This window comes from Rhinopithecus bieti, unplaced genomic scaffold (assembly GCF_001698545.2).
Source record: "Rhinopithecus bieti isolate Rb0 unplaced genomic scaffold, ASM169854v2 scaffold_12070, whole genome shotgun sequence".
Lineage (NCBI taxonomy): Eukaryota > Metazoa > Chordata > Mammalia > Primates > Cercopithecidae > Rhinopithecus > Rhinopithecus bieti.
This window is the reverse complement of record NW_016807449.1, coordinates 1343760-1357687: the sequence shown is the minus strand read 5'-3', so window position 1 is coordinate 1357687 and position 13928 is coordinate 1343760. Positions and strand designations below refer to the sequence as shown.

At 56.1% G+C, this 13928-nt stretch overlaps 2 protein-coding genes across 5 annotated transcripts in view; both read left to right on the top strand.

Moving 5' to 3' along the window:
• The window catches only part of SPIB (Spi-B transcription factor), a 47895-nt gene extending 38300 nt beyond the window's left edge, over positions 1 to 9595 (top strand). Inside the window, exons 27-30 of one of the 4 annotated variants that reach the window (XM_017882087.1) lie at positions 672 to 744; positions 1022 to 1236; positions 1821 to 1971; positions 6306 to 9595. In XM_017882087.1, the coding sequence (XP_017737576.1) occupies positions 672 to 744; positions 1022 to 1236; positions 1821 to 1971; positions 6306 to 6604 (738 nt within the window). In that variant the 3' untranslated portion in view covers positions 6605 to 9595. Of the gene's footprint in view, positions 1 to 671; positions 745 to 1021; positions 1237 to 1820; positions 1972 to 6305 lie in introns of those variants that run through there. The other 3 variants (XM_017882084.1, XM_017882088.1, XM_017882089.1) reach the window with 3 other exon arrangements.
• A 1652-nt stretch (positions 9596 to 11247) lies between these two features.
• Positions 11248 to 13928, top strand: part of MYBPC2 (myosin binding protein C2) — a 41576-nt gene continuing 38895 nt past the window's right edge. Inside the window, 3 exon segments of the mRNA XM_017882082.1 lie at positions 11248 to 11281; positions 13435 to 13483; positions 13485 to 13522. Coding sequence (XP_017737571.1) covers positions 11263 to 11281; positions 13435 to 13483; positions 13485 to 13522 — 106 coding nt within the window. The 5' untranslated portion in view covers positions 11248 to 11262.

The window sequence follows — 13928 nt, the reverse complement described above, 5'->3', positions numbered from 1 at the left end:
ATGGGGCGTCACCATATTGAGCAGGCTGGTCTCGAACTCCTGACCTCAGGTGATTCGCTGGCCTTAGCCTCCCAAAGTGCTGGGATTACAGGCGTAAACCACTGCGCCTGGCTAATTTTTTTATTTTTAGTAGAGATGGGATTTCACCATGTTGGCTAGACTGGTCTCAAACTCCTGACCTCAGGTGATCTGCCCGCCTCGGCCTCCCAAAGTGTTGGGATGATAGGCGTGAGCCACCACGCCTGGCCTGGAGGTGTATGTAAAAAGCATTGACCCCTGCTTCTGCTAAGTGAAACACTTCCATTTCCCCTTGCCCTTCACCTCCAGGGCCCCCAGACAGGCAAGGCTGGGAAAGTTCTTCCACCCCTTCTCCAGGTGCCCTGATGTGCTGACTGTGTGCCAGTGAGGGGCTGGGGTTCTTGGGAGCCCACTGTCTTAGCAGGAGCTGGTTGCTGTGTGTCCCTGTTGGGTTGTGTCTCTACTCCCTGTATCTCTGTCTCTCTGTCCCTGTCTCTGATGCCTAGTCTCTGTGTCTCTTTGTTGCTCTAATCTCTCCAGCGTCCCCTCTTCTCTCCCCTGTCTGTGCTGGAGTCTCCCCAAGGGTCCAGGGTGGGGGTTGGGAGTACCCAAGGCCTGGGATGACCCCTCTTCCCTCCTGCACCCCGTACCAGTACCCAGATGGCGTCTTCTATGACCTGGACAGCTGCAAGCATTCCAGCTACCCTGACTCAGAGGGGGCTCCTGGTGAGTGACCCCAGCCCAGTACCCTTCCTGCCTTGGGGCCCATTTCACAGATGGGGGAGCTGAGGCCCAGGGGAGGTCATCACCTAGCACAACAGGATAAAGGTGGCCTGGGCCTGTAGCCCTCCTCCCCTTTCCTCTCCCACCCATCTGCTCCCCCATGCAAATCCTGGGGTCAGAAATTTGCACAGCCTATAATGGCCTCTCTGTGCTGGGGGCTTCGACTGGGAGGAGGCCTCCCTCAGACCTCCCAGCTTCTGACTCAGTGCCCCTCCCCCAGACTCCCTGTGGGACTGGACTGTGGCCCCACCTGTCCCAGCCGCCCCCTATGAAGCCTTTGACCCAGCAGCAGCCGCTTTTGGCCACTCCCAGGCTGCCCAGCTCTGCTATGGACCCCCCACCTACAGCCCTGCAGGGAACCTCGAACTGGCCCCCAGCCTGGAGGCCCCAGGGCCTGGCCTCCCTGCATACCCCACGGAGGACTTCGCCAGCCAGGTGAGTGGTAAGGGGACAGTTGAAATCAAGCCCAAATAAGGTGTGGTGGTGCACGCCTGTAATCCCAGCTACTTGAGAGGCTGAGGTGGGAGGAGGATTGCTTGAGCCCAGAAGGTCAAGGCTGTGGTGAGCGGAGATCATCCCACTGCACTCCAGCCTGGGCAACAGAGCAAGATCCTGTCTCAAAAAAAAAAAAAAAAAAAGACAAGAAAAGAAAACTCAAGCTCAGTCATTTGGCTGAGGTGTGCTGGGTGCCAGGTACTACACAGAGACTGCACATAGTGACCCCTGCAGCAGCCTCCCAGGTTCCGTTCTGTTGTTGCCCCTCTGAACAAGTGAGTCAAGAGAGGTAGTGACAGGAAGCCAGGGACAGGGCAGCCTCACATTACCTGTGTTGGGCCAGCTTTGAGGAGGTGCCTCAGGTGTCCCCTGGCCACAACGTGGTGATCTGAACAAAGGCCAGAGTCCACGCTGTCAACAAAGAGGGAGACCAGAGCCAGGAGGGCCACCGCCTTGGCCTGAGAGGAGGAAGTGGAGGGAGACAAGGGGTCCCTGGACGTGCAAGTGACCCTGACCTTCCGCAGACCCTGGGTTCCCCGGCATATGCCCCGTACCCCAGCCCCGTACTATCAGAGGAGGAAGACTTACCGTTGGACAGCCCTGCCCTGGAGGTCTCAGACAGCGAGTCGGATGAGGCCCTCGTGGCTGGCCCCGAGGGGAAGGGATCCGAGGCAGGTATGCGGGAGTGGCTGGGGTGGGGGAGATGCCAGCTGGAGATGGTTGGGGGGCTGAGAGCACCATGGCTTCCTGGGCCTCTACATATACGCCAGCACTCCAGGCAGCTCCCAGATCCACACCACCTGCTGGCTGTGTGACCTTGGGTAAGTGTCTCTACCTCTCTGTGCCCAGGTTTCCTGTCTGTGCGATGGGGATGGAGGTGATAGTGTCTACCCTCCTGAGGTCGTTGGGAGGATTAGATGGGATAATAAGTGTAAATGGGACAGCAGTGCCAGGCACAGAGTGAGCACTTCAATAAGTCGACCTCTTCCCCATCATTCCTGACACCACAGCAACAGAAATAATAACGCTGTCAACCCCCAACGCTTCAACCCTTGCCCTGCCCATGTGCCCAATATCCTTTATGCTCAACCCCAAGAAAGCTGAGATCATTCCTTACTTTCTGTGCCTGGGCCTCGCTTTCTCATCTGTGAAGTGAGCATCATTGTCATTGTCCCTATCTCACGGGGTTATGACGGAGATTAAATAAGCTCATAATTGTAAAGCACCTTGCAAAGCACCTGGCCCTACATGCACCACAGTGGATTGTAAAAATCAACACACAGGCTGGGTGTGGTGGCTCACGCCTGTAATCCCAACAGTTTGGGAGGCTGAGTGGGGCAGGACCTGAGGTCAGGAGTTCGAGACCAGCCTGGCCAACATGGCAAAACCCCATCTCTACTAAAAATACAAAAATTAGGCCGGGCGCAGTGGCTCACGCCTTTAATCCCAGCACTTTGAGAGGCTGAGGTGGGTGGATCATGAGGTCAAGAGATTGAGACCATCCTGGCCAACATGGTGAAACCTCACATCTACTAAAACTACAAAAATTAGTTGGGCGTGGTGGTGCGCACCTGTAGTCCCAGCTACTCGGGAAGCTGAGGCAGAAGAATCACTTGAACCCAGGAGGCAGAGGTTGCAGGAAGCCGAGATCTTGCCACTGAAGTCCAGCCTGGCGACAGAGTGAGACTCCATCTAAAAAAAAAAAAATTAGTGGAGCATGGTAGTACGTGCCTATAATCCCAGCTACTCAGGAGGCTGAGGCGGGAGAATTGCTGGAACCCAGGAGGCAAAGGTTGCAGTGAGCCGAGATCACACCACTGCACTGCAGCCTGGGTGATAGAGCGAGACTCCATCTCAAAACAAACAAAACCAGCCGGGCGCGGTGGCTCAAGCCTGTAATCCCAGCACTTTGGGAGGCCGAGGCGGGCGGATCACGAGGTCAGGAGATCGAGACCATCCTGGGTAACACGGTGAAACCCCGTCTCTACTAAAATACAAAAAACTAGCCGGGTGACCTGGCGGGCGCCTGTAGTCCCAGCTACTCGGGAGGCTGAGGCAGGAGAATGGCGTGAACCTGGGAGGCGGAGCTTGCAGTGAGCTGAGATCCGGCCACTGCACTCCAGCCTGGGCGACAGAGCGAGACTCCGTCTCAAAACAAAACAAAACAAAACAAAACAAAACAAAACCACAGCCTCATTAAAAAAACAAATTTAATTAATTAATTAATTTATTTTTTGAGACAGAGTCTCGCTCTGTCACCCAGGCTGGAGTGCAGTGACACAATCTCAGCCCACTGTAACCTCCACCTGCTGGGTTCAAGCAATCCTCCTGCCTCAGCCTCTGGAGTAGCTGGGATCACACCATGCCCAGCTAAATTTTGTATTTTTAGTAGAGATGGGGTTTCTCCATGTTGGCCAGGCTGGTCTTGAGCTCCTGACCTCAGGTGATCTTGGCCTCACAAAGTGCTGGGATTACAGGCGTGAGCCACTGTGCCTGGCCACACAGCCTCATTTGTGGCTGAGGAGACTTCAGCCCAAAGAGGTTAAGTCACCTGTTTTAACTTAGGACATTTAAGATGGAGAGGATCTCTCCAATGACTAGGGAAGACAAGATGGAAATAAAGATTTTATTTATTTTTATTTATTTATTTGAGACAGGGTCTCCATCTGTTACCCAGGCTGAAGTGCAGTGGCGCAATCTAGGCTCACTACTGCCTCAAACTCCTGGGCTCAATCGATCCTCCTGCCTCAGCCTCTTGAGTAGTTAGGACCACAGGCATACACTACCACACCTGACTAATTTTTTAAATTTTTGTAGAGGTGAGGTCTCGCTATGTTGCCCAGGCTGATCTCCAACTCCTGAGCCTATGTTATCTTCCCACCTCAGTCTTCCAAAGTGCTGAAGTTACAGGCATGAGCCACCACACCCAGCCGGAAATAAATTGTTTTATTGCTTATAGGTCCTGGGGCATACATGGCACGCCTGGAGGACACACACACACACACACACACACACACACACACGTCAGGGAATGCAGGCAGGGAGGGAGAGAGAGAGGGATCAGTGGACTGATGCCTTTATTGGGTCCAAGGCGTCAACCAAACAGGTTTCCTGAGGGGAATTTTAATTGGTGGGTTCAGGCCAGGTACGATGGCTCATGCCTATAATCCCAGCACTTTGGGAGACTGAGGCAGGAGAATCGCTTGAGTGCAGGAGGCAGAGGTTGCAGTGAGCTGAGATCATACCATTGCACTAGCTTACAGTAGCTTGTTGAGATTACAGTAGCTTGTTGCCTCAGCTACTGTAATCTCAGTAGCTGGGATTACAGGCATAAGCCACCACACCCAGCTAATTTTTGTGTTTTTAGTAGAAATGGGGTTTCATCATGTTGGCCAGGCTGGTCTCGAACTCCTGATCTCAAGTGATCCGCCCACCTCAGCCTTCCAAAGTACTGGGATCACAGGCATGGCCCACTGCACCCAGCCTCCAACTTATACTTTTTTTTTTTTTTGAGACGGAGTCTTGCTCTGTCGCCCAGGCTGGAGTGCAGTGGCTGGATCTCTGCTCACTGCAAGCTCCGCCTCCCAGGTTCACGCCATTCTCCTGCCTCAGCCTCCGGAGTAGCTGGGACTACAGGCGCCCGCCACCTCGCCCGGCTAGTTTTTTGCATTTTAGTAGAGATGGGGTTTCACCGTGTTAGCCAGGATGGTCTCGATCTCCTGACCTCGTGATCCGCCCGTCTCGGCCTCCCGAAGTGCTGGGATTACAGGCTTGAGCCACCGCGCCCAGCCCAACTTATACTTTAAATGAATGCCGAGGCAGCCTAAAATTGTAAGAATTCAATCCGGGTGCAGTGGTTCACACCTGTAATCCCAGCATTTTCAGAGGCCGAGGTGGGAGGATCACCTGAGGCCAGGAGTTCAAGACCAGCCTGGGCAGCATAGTAAGACACCATCTACAAAAAATAAAACAATTAGCCAAGCCTGATGGTGCATACCTGTAGTCCCAGCTACTGGGGAGGCTGGGGCAGGAGGATTGCTTAGGTCCAGGAGGTCGAGGCTGCAGTGAGCTGTGATTGCTCCTCTGTACTCCAACCTGGGTGACAGAACGAGACCCTGCCTTGAAAAAAAAAAAAAAAGTCACTATGTCACCACCCCAAGGTCACACTGCTGTAAAATGGCAGAGATGGGATTCTTGTAGCCAGTGCCCTGCTCTGAAACTCCCAGTTATTGGCTGGGCGCAGAGGCTCACACCTGTAATCCCAGCACTTTGGGAGGCCCAGGCGGGCGGATCACCCGAGGCCAGGAGTTCGAGACCAGCCTAGCCAACAGAAACCCTGTCTCTACTAAAAATATAAAAATAAGCCAGGAGTGGTGGCGCATGTCTGTAGCCCCAACTACTCGGGAGGCTAAGGCAGGAGAATTGCTTGAACCCGGGAGGCAGAGGCTGCAGTGAGCCGAGATTGGGCCATTGCACTTCAGCCTGGGCCACAGAGCAAGAGTCTGTCTCAAAAACAAAGAAAAGCCTAGGAGCCCAGGAGTCAGGTGCCCTGGCCTCTTCCCGGGACCCTGTCCTGGTTTGGGCTGAGAGGCTGGGAGACCAGAAGCAGGAGAGATAGCCAGGCCAATGCAACTGCCTCCAGATCTGTTTGCCTCTCCGTTATAATCCTTTGAGCAGCGCTGTCAACCCATTTCACAAACTCATCCACTAGCTCAACAGATAGGGACTATTACGTGCTGGCCGCAGGGCGGAAGGCAGCACAGATGTAAATCTCGAACATTAAAGCACAGAACTCCGGAGGGGGCCTGGGGAGGACAGCTTGGGGCAGGGGGAGTGACTTGCCCCCGTGGTGAGGGGCGCAGAGCCAGGAGTATGTAACAGCCACTTCCTCACCCCACTTCTCAGATCCTGGAGACAGAGGCCGGGGCGGAAGTCTCAGAGGAGGGTGGATGGGGAAGGCGGGGCCTTAGGGACCCCTCGCCTAACGCGTGCCCCCAACCTCACCGCAGGGACCCGTAAGAAGCTGCGCCTGTACCAGTTCCTGCTGGGGCTGCTGACGCGCGGGGACATGCGTGAGTGCGTGTGGTGGGTGGAGCCGGGCGCCGGCGTCTTCCAGTTCTCCTCCAAGCACAAGGAGCTCCTGGCGCGCCGCTGGGGCCAGCAGAAGGGGAACCGCAAGCGCATGACCTACCAGAAGCTGGCGCGCGCCCTCCGAAACTACGCCAAGACCGGCGAGATCCGCAAGGTCAAGCGCAAGCTCACCTACCAGTTCGATAGCGCGCTGCTGCCTGCAGCCCGCCGGGCCTGAGCACACCCGAGGCTCCCACCCGTGGAGCCGCTGGGGGACCTCACGTCTCAGCCAGGATCCCCTGGAAGAAAAGGGCATCCCCACACCCTACCTGATATGACTTATGCATCCCCACCTTTTGGGGGTAGGGGGAGTGCTGCCCTGCCATAATCCCCAAGCCCAGCCCGGGCCTGTCTGGGATTCCCCACTTGTACCTGGGGTCCCTCTGGGATTTCTTTGTCATGTACAGACTCCCCAGGATCCTCAGGTTTTGGGTGACAGGACCTATGGACCACTATACTAGGGGAGGCAGGGTAGCAGTTTTTCCAGAATCCCAAGAGCTTCTCTGGGATTTTCTTGTCATACCTGATTCCCCAGTGAGGCCTGGGACCTTTTTAAGATCCCCGTGTGTCTGTAAACCCTCAATCTCATCTGGGGTGGGGGCCCTGCTGGCAATCCTGAGCCCTGTCCAGGGGTCCCTCTTGTCGGATCTGAGATCTCCTCGTTAATGTCTGGGGCCCTCTGGGAGCTGTTATCATCTCAGATCTCTATGGCTGTGTTGCCACATCTGTCTCCTCATCTTTGAGATCCCCCAATTCTCTGGAACCATTCTGCTGTCCCTTTTTATGTGTCTGGAGTTCCCCAATCACATCTAGGGCTCCTCCAAGATCCTTTTGTCATGTCTGAAATCACTCTTGAGAGGTCTGGGGTGCTGGGGGATGGGGAAGTCAGTGAAATGTGTCTTGTCTGGGCCCTGTCAGGGACACCCTTGTCATATCTGGGATCCTCTAATCACATCTGAGACCACCTAGGCTGTCCATCTGATATGCCCTTTCAGGGACGCCACAAAGACTGAGTTCTCATGGGGACCCTACCCTTCCTGGTGGCCCTCCCTATGGCTATGCTGAGGACCACTCTGGCCACATGACTGATTGTTGGGTGATCATGGCAGCTCCCCACCCATGTCATTTCTAACCAGAGGTCTCAAGGTGGTCACCCCCTGTCCCCCAACCCAGGCCTTGGTCCCTGGTGATGGTCTCTTTAGTTCAAAGTAGCATTTGGCGGTGGAGGTGTGAGGGATCCACATTAAAGCAGACCATCAGCTGGGCAGTGGCTCACACCTGTAATCCCAGCACTTTGGGAGGTGAGGCAGGGGGATGGCTTGAACCCAGACGTTCAAGACCAGCCTGGGCAACATAATGAGACCTCATCTCTACAAAACATAAAAAAAAAAAAAATTAGTCAGGCATGGGGGTGCACACCTGTGCTCCCAACTGCTCAGGAGGCTGAGGTGGGAGGATCTCTTGAGCCGAGGAAGTCGAGGCTGTGGTGAGCTGTAATCGTGCCACTGCACTCCAGCCTGGGCGACAGAGCGAGACACTGTCTTAAAAACAAAAAACAAGGCCGGGCACGGTGGCTCATGCCTGTAATCCCAGTACTTTGGGAGGCTGAGGTGGGCAGATCACGAGGTTGAGAGACCGAGACCATCCTGGCCAACACAGTGAAAACCCTGTCTCTACTAAAAATACAAAAATTAGCCGGGCGTGGTGGCGTGTGCCTGTAGTCCCAGCTACTCAGGGGGCTGAGGCAGAAGAATCACTTGAACCCAGGAGGCAGAGGTTGCAGTAAGCCTAGATTGGCGCCACTGCACTCCAGCCTGGGCCACAGAGTGAGACTCCATCTGAAAACAACAACAATAAAAAAACAGCAGACCATTCAAAATAGGGAGACTTTGCATAACCCAGATTTCTACCTTCACTTAAAACTTTGGACGATCTGGAGAGAGTGGGCCAGTTTTTGGAGGGTTGGTGGGGAGCTGGAACAGGAGGACAGTAGCCTTTCCTAATGGGATATTTGTTCTCCAGTCTGCCCCAGTCACTGCCATCCCTGGCTATCTTACCCCAGCAGCTTCTGAAGCCTGTTTGCTTTAGATCACTGTATAAACCCAGCTGGAACTGAAGCCTGGGTGGACTATGGAGCACTGGTTGTGACCCCCAGGGAGTGTCAAAGGCTGAGGGCCAAGAGGCCAGAGGTCCTGGAGCCCGGGTGGACAGGTGGATCTAGGGTGAATGACTTGCTGCTTCCCAACCTTAGTTTGTGCCTTCTGTGAAAAACAGAGAGAAAGAGGAGGAAGATCTCAAAAAGCCTTTCTGGCCCAGTACGGTGGCTCACACCTGTAATCCCAGCACTTTGGGAGGCCGATGCAGGTGGATCACCTGAGGTCAGGAGTTCAAGACCAGGCTGACCAACATGGTGAAACCCTGTCTCTACTAAAAATACAAAATTAGCTGGGCGTGGTGGCGCATGGCTGTACTCCCAGCTACCTGGGAGGCTGAGGCAGGAGAATCGCTTAGAACCTGGGAGGCAGAGGTTGCAGTGAGCTGAGTTCGTGCCCTGCAATCCAGCCTGGGCGACAAGAGTGAAACTCTGTCTCAAAAAAAAAAAAAAAAAAAGCTGTTGCAGCCCCTGTTGAGCCTTTGACACTGCCTGAAATCCACCCCACTCCCAGGAGGAGGAGGAGGAAGGAATACCGATGACCCAGAGACACGAGAAGTCCATGTGGAGGCACACAGCAGCTGGTGGCAGAGCCCAGGCTGGGACCAGCCCTCAAGAGAATGAGTGGGGAGGAGGAGGGAGGAAGGGCAGGTAAAACGTCCTTCCCAGGGCCCCTGCAACGAAGAAGGTACTTTTTACAAGAGCTGTCATTGTCACCCTAAATGTGGAATAAAATAAGACACATCGAAGTAGACAAACCTCCTGGGCCTTTTGTCAGGTACTGCAATCCTGCCCCTCCACTGGGGCCGCTGGCTCTCAGAGACACCGTGACATCACGGGTGATGATGAGAGAGGAGTTCAAAGAGACAATTATATGCTGGTCGGTGGCTCTGAAATCCCAACACTTTGGGGGGCCAAGGCAGGAGGATCGCTTGAGTCCAGGAGTTCAAAACCAGCCTGAGCAAGATAGTGAGACCCCTCCCTACCCGTCTACAAAAAAATTAAAAAATTAGCGGGGTGTGTTGGTGTATGCCTGTAGTTCCAGCTACTCGGAACTACTGAGGTGGGAGGGTCACTTGAGCACAGGAAGTTGAGGCTGCAGTGAGCCGTGATCGTGCCCTTGCACTCCAGACAGGGCGAGACCCTGTCTCAGAAACAAACAAATCACAAAAAGACTATACAACAAAACCTGTCTGAACCTTGAATGCCGAGAAATAAGAGGCTTGACGTGCAGGCACAGGGGGTTCCGTTTGTTTTATGTCTTCCTGCCTTCCTGCCAATTGAAGTTCTCCACCTCCTCGCTTCCCCTTCCATCTGGGTCTCTGTCCCCTTCCCTCTGAATTGAGTCTTCGGGCTGGCGGCGAGGGGCGCGAGGCTTCAGGTGGCCGCGGCACTGCAGGCCTGGGCCCCTCCCCAACTTAGCGGGGCTCTCGGGAGCGCAGTGGCAGTCTGCCTGGCAACCCGTGACATCACGCGGGGCTGACGTCGGATTGGCTGGACCCTTCCTGGAGGCGGAGAAGTTTCCGGCTCGTAGGGGGTTTTGGAAAAGGAGGAGGGGAAGATGAACAGGAAGAAAAGGTGAGGGACTTGTTTTCCTCACACCGGGTCCCTCACGCCGCGTTACTAGCCAGGCAGTCCCCCGCCTTAACCCTAACTCCCCAACACCCTTTCCCTCCTTCCCACAACACCTGGCGTCCCCAAGCCCCGCCCCTCCCCAGGCTCCGCCCCCTCGGCTCCCCGCCGCGTCCAGAGCTACCCCATTCAGAAAGTCACAGGTCCCCTTGCCGGGAAGGGCGCCAACGTCCGGGCAGCCCTCCAGGGCCTTCCCAGCCTCCCACCCGCCCCCGCCGGGGACGCCCACCCCTACCCGCGTCCGGTGCCCGCAGTGCGCGCTCCGGGAAGAGTCGCGCGGAGCGGTCCCAGGAGGGGCGGCGGCCAGTTCGGGGTCCCAGATGGCCGGGGCCCCAGCTCTTCTGGTTTGCCCACGCCCGGGGCGCGAAACTCCGGAGTCCCAGAGCCCCGGCGCCCTCCCCGGAGGCGCAGGGACCTCCTCCCCCCGCCGCCGTCCTGCCTAGGCTGGGAAACCGGACCCTCCCTCCCGGCTCCGGTTTCCCGAAAACTCCTGACTTGCAGATGCTAAGAATGGCTTCCTAGACCCTGTCCCTCCCCCGCCTGCTTCATGCCAGAGCTCTGGCCCGCAGCCCTTGCCCCCTTGAGACCCTTAGTCTCTTCCTCTTCCTCCTCCCGGGACCCAGGCGTCCAGGCGCTTATCCTTTCTAGGGAACCCAAGAATCTGGGACCCCAGCTGCTTCTGCTCCCAGACTCAGGGGTCCAAGCACCCAGTCCCCTCCTCCCTGAGATCCTGGAGTCCGAACCCCAGGCCCCTCCTCCCTCAGACCCAGGTGTCCGAGCCCCAGCCCCTCCTTCCTCAGACCCAGGTGTCCGAGCCCCAGCCCCTCCTCCTTGGGGACCTGGCTCTCAGCCATCTCCCTAGGTCCAGCTGTTATTTCTCGCCCTTTAGAACATGCGGGCGGAATGTGGGGCGGCCCTATGGTCTGATGCCTCCCGGAGCCTTCTGGGAGTCTCAGGACTCATTAAAAGGCTCCCCTCAGGGGCCCACCTGTCCTCCCTAGGGCCTAGCGGGATGCGGCTGCGGTCAGAGGAGCGGGAGGAGGTCCCCCGACATGCCTGAGGCAAAACCAGGTGGTGCCAGGACCCCCTCCCTGTGGGGATGGGGCTGTTCTTTTCTGAATGGGGATTTGGGGCCCCCCTCTTTGTAGGTTTGGGAGAAGGAGGAGCCTTCGCTGTGTGAGGAGGAGGCTCCCTTTGCTGTGCGGGATGGGGGTTCCCACATTGGTTTAGGGCGAGGGTCTCGATTCTGCATGGAGAAGAAGGTCCCCTTTCGTTTGTGACAGGAGTTTCCTTCCTTGTATGAGATGGGGTCGGTCTCATATCTGTTGGGGTAAGGGATCCCCTTCACTCAGCAGGGAGGGGGTTTCTTTTTCTATAAGTGATTGGGGGGGCATCTCTGGTGGAGATGGGGATTCTCTGGTTGTAAATTGGGTTCCTTTTGCTCGATGGAGATGGGGGTCCTGTGTGTGTAGACTGGGTTTTTTATTTTTTTGAGATGGAGTCTCGCTCTGTCACCCAGGCTGGACTGCAGTGGTGCAATCTCGGCTCACTGCAACCTCTGCCTCCTGGGTTCAAGCAATTCTCCTGCCTCAGGTAGCTAGGATTACAGGCATGAGCCATCATGTCTGGCTATTTTTGTATTTTTAGTAGAGACGGGTTTCGCCATGTTGGCCAGGCTGGTCTCAAACTCCTAACCTCGGGTGATCCACCCGCCTCAGCCTCCCCAAGTGCTTGGACGACAGGCGTGAGCCCTCGCGCCTGGCCAGACTGGGAGGTCTTCGCATGTGATTGGATTCTCCACATCCGGGGATAGCATCCTGTGGGCAGGGTCTGGGCCACTTCTCTGAGTGAAGACTCAGAGGGAGCCAGGTGCAGTGGCTCACGCCTGTCATCCCAGTGCTTTGGAATGCCAAGGTAGGAGGATTGCTTGAGGCCAGGAATTCAAGACCAGCCCGGGCAACATGGCGAGAACTTGTCTCTACAAAAAATTAAAAGTTAGCCAGGTGTGGTGGTGCATGCCTGTAGTCCCAGATACTTGGGAGGCTGAGGTGGGAGGATCGTTTGAGCCTGGGCACTTGAGACTGCAGTGAGCTGTAATCATAACCACTGCACTCCAGCCTGGGTGACAGACTGAGACCCTGTCTCTAAAAAACAAGCAACAACAACAACAACAAAAATGGCCTGGTGCAGCAGCTCACACCTGTAGTCCCAGCACCTTGGGAGGCCAAGGTGGGTGGATCGCCTGAGCCCAGGAGTTTAAGGCCACTCTGGCCAATATGGCAAAACCCCATCGCTACAAAAAATACTAAATTAGCTGGGCTTGTGGATATGCGCCTGTAGTCCCAGCTACTTGGGAGTCTGAGGCAAGAGGATCACTTGAGCCTGGGAGGCGGAGGTTGCAGTGAGCCCAGATCTTGCCACTGCACTCCAGCCTGGGAGACAGAGCGAGACCCTGCTGGGAAAAAACAAACACAAAAAATAGATTCCAAGGGACCCTCTCTGTAGGATTTGGGGTGATTGTGGATATAAAGATTAGTGGTTCCCATCTGCATGGAGTCACAGGGTAAGTATCTGTATTAAGGATGGGGGAGCCTCATTTCTGTGGGCACTGAGGCTTCCCTGTGTAGGAATTAGCAAGGCTTCTTCATATAGGGAATGGGGTCCTTTCTGTGGGGTGTGGGGACCTTCTTTGAATGGGACTGGGGAGCACTTTCTATGGAGATGAGGCTTTCTCTCTATGAGGAACTCACCCAGGAATCATGCACCACTGGGTGGACCCCCTCCTGGGATGTCTGGTCCGCTGGCCTCAGGCCAAGCAGGTTGTGGGGTGGGTCCGGCCCCTACTGTAGCTGCAGACCCAGCCAGCAAGGAACAGCAGGCAGGGCAGGGGAAGGATGCTGCGGTCAGCACCAGGTGTCCAGTTTCCAGCCCAGAGGGAGAGCTAATTATACCCTCGGACCCAAAAGGTCAGGGGCTGGTGGCCTGGGCGGATGGGGCAGGGCCTGCTGGGGGCAAGGGAAACCCGATCCCACAGACTCTCAGATCTGAGATAAATTTATACCTAAGGTGGGGGCCTGGACTTGTGGGTCTGAGGGAGGAGGAGGGGCCGGGGGCCTGGACTCCTGGGTCCGAGGGAGGAGGAGGGGCTGGGAGCCTGGACTCCTGGGTCTGAGGGAGGAGTGTGCTGACCGCATGCTCAACTATGACTGTCCCCTACCTTACAGCGGCCAAAAAAGCTCCCAAGGGCAAAGATGCCCCCAAAGAAGCCCCAAGGGGACTCCCCTAAGGAGGCTCCTGCAGAGGCCCCCAAAGGTGAGGAGGTGTTCCCTCGGGCTCAGCCGACCTGGCTTCTCATCTCCGTCCTCCCCTCTACACCTCCCCCGGCCTTCCCCTAGCCTCTGTCCCTGAATCTGTCCCCACACAGCCCCAGGGCTGACCCACGCCTCCCATGCTCCTAGCCCTCCTGGGGCTCCCTGGCACCCCCAGGCAGAGCCCAGCCCCTCGGCTGGCATCAGTTCCAGTCAACTGACTGACTGATCACCAAGTTCCGCCCCAGTCTCTCTAAACCTCTCCCACCCCTCTAGTCCACAGATGAGGAAACCGAGGCCCAATGGGGTGGGGGAGCCTGGCCAAGGTCACACAGCCATGAGGGTGACAGGTGGCCTTTCCCAGGTCAGGAAAAGTCATTTAATCCCCATGATGTTTGGTTTCTGAGCAG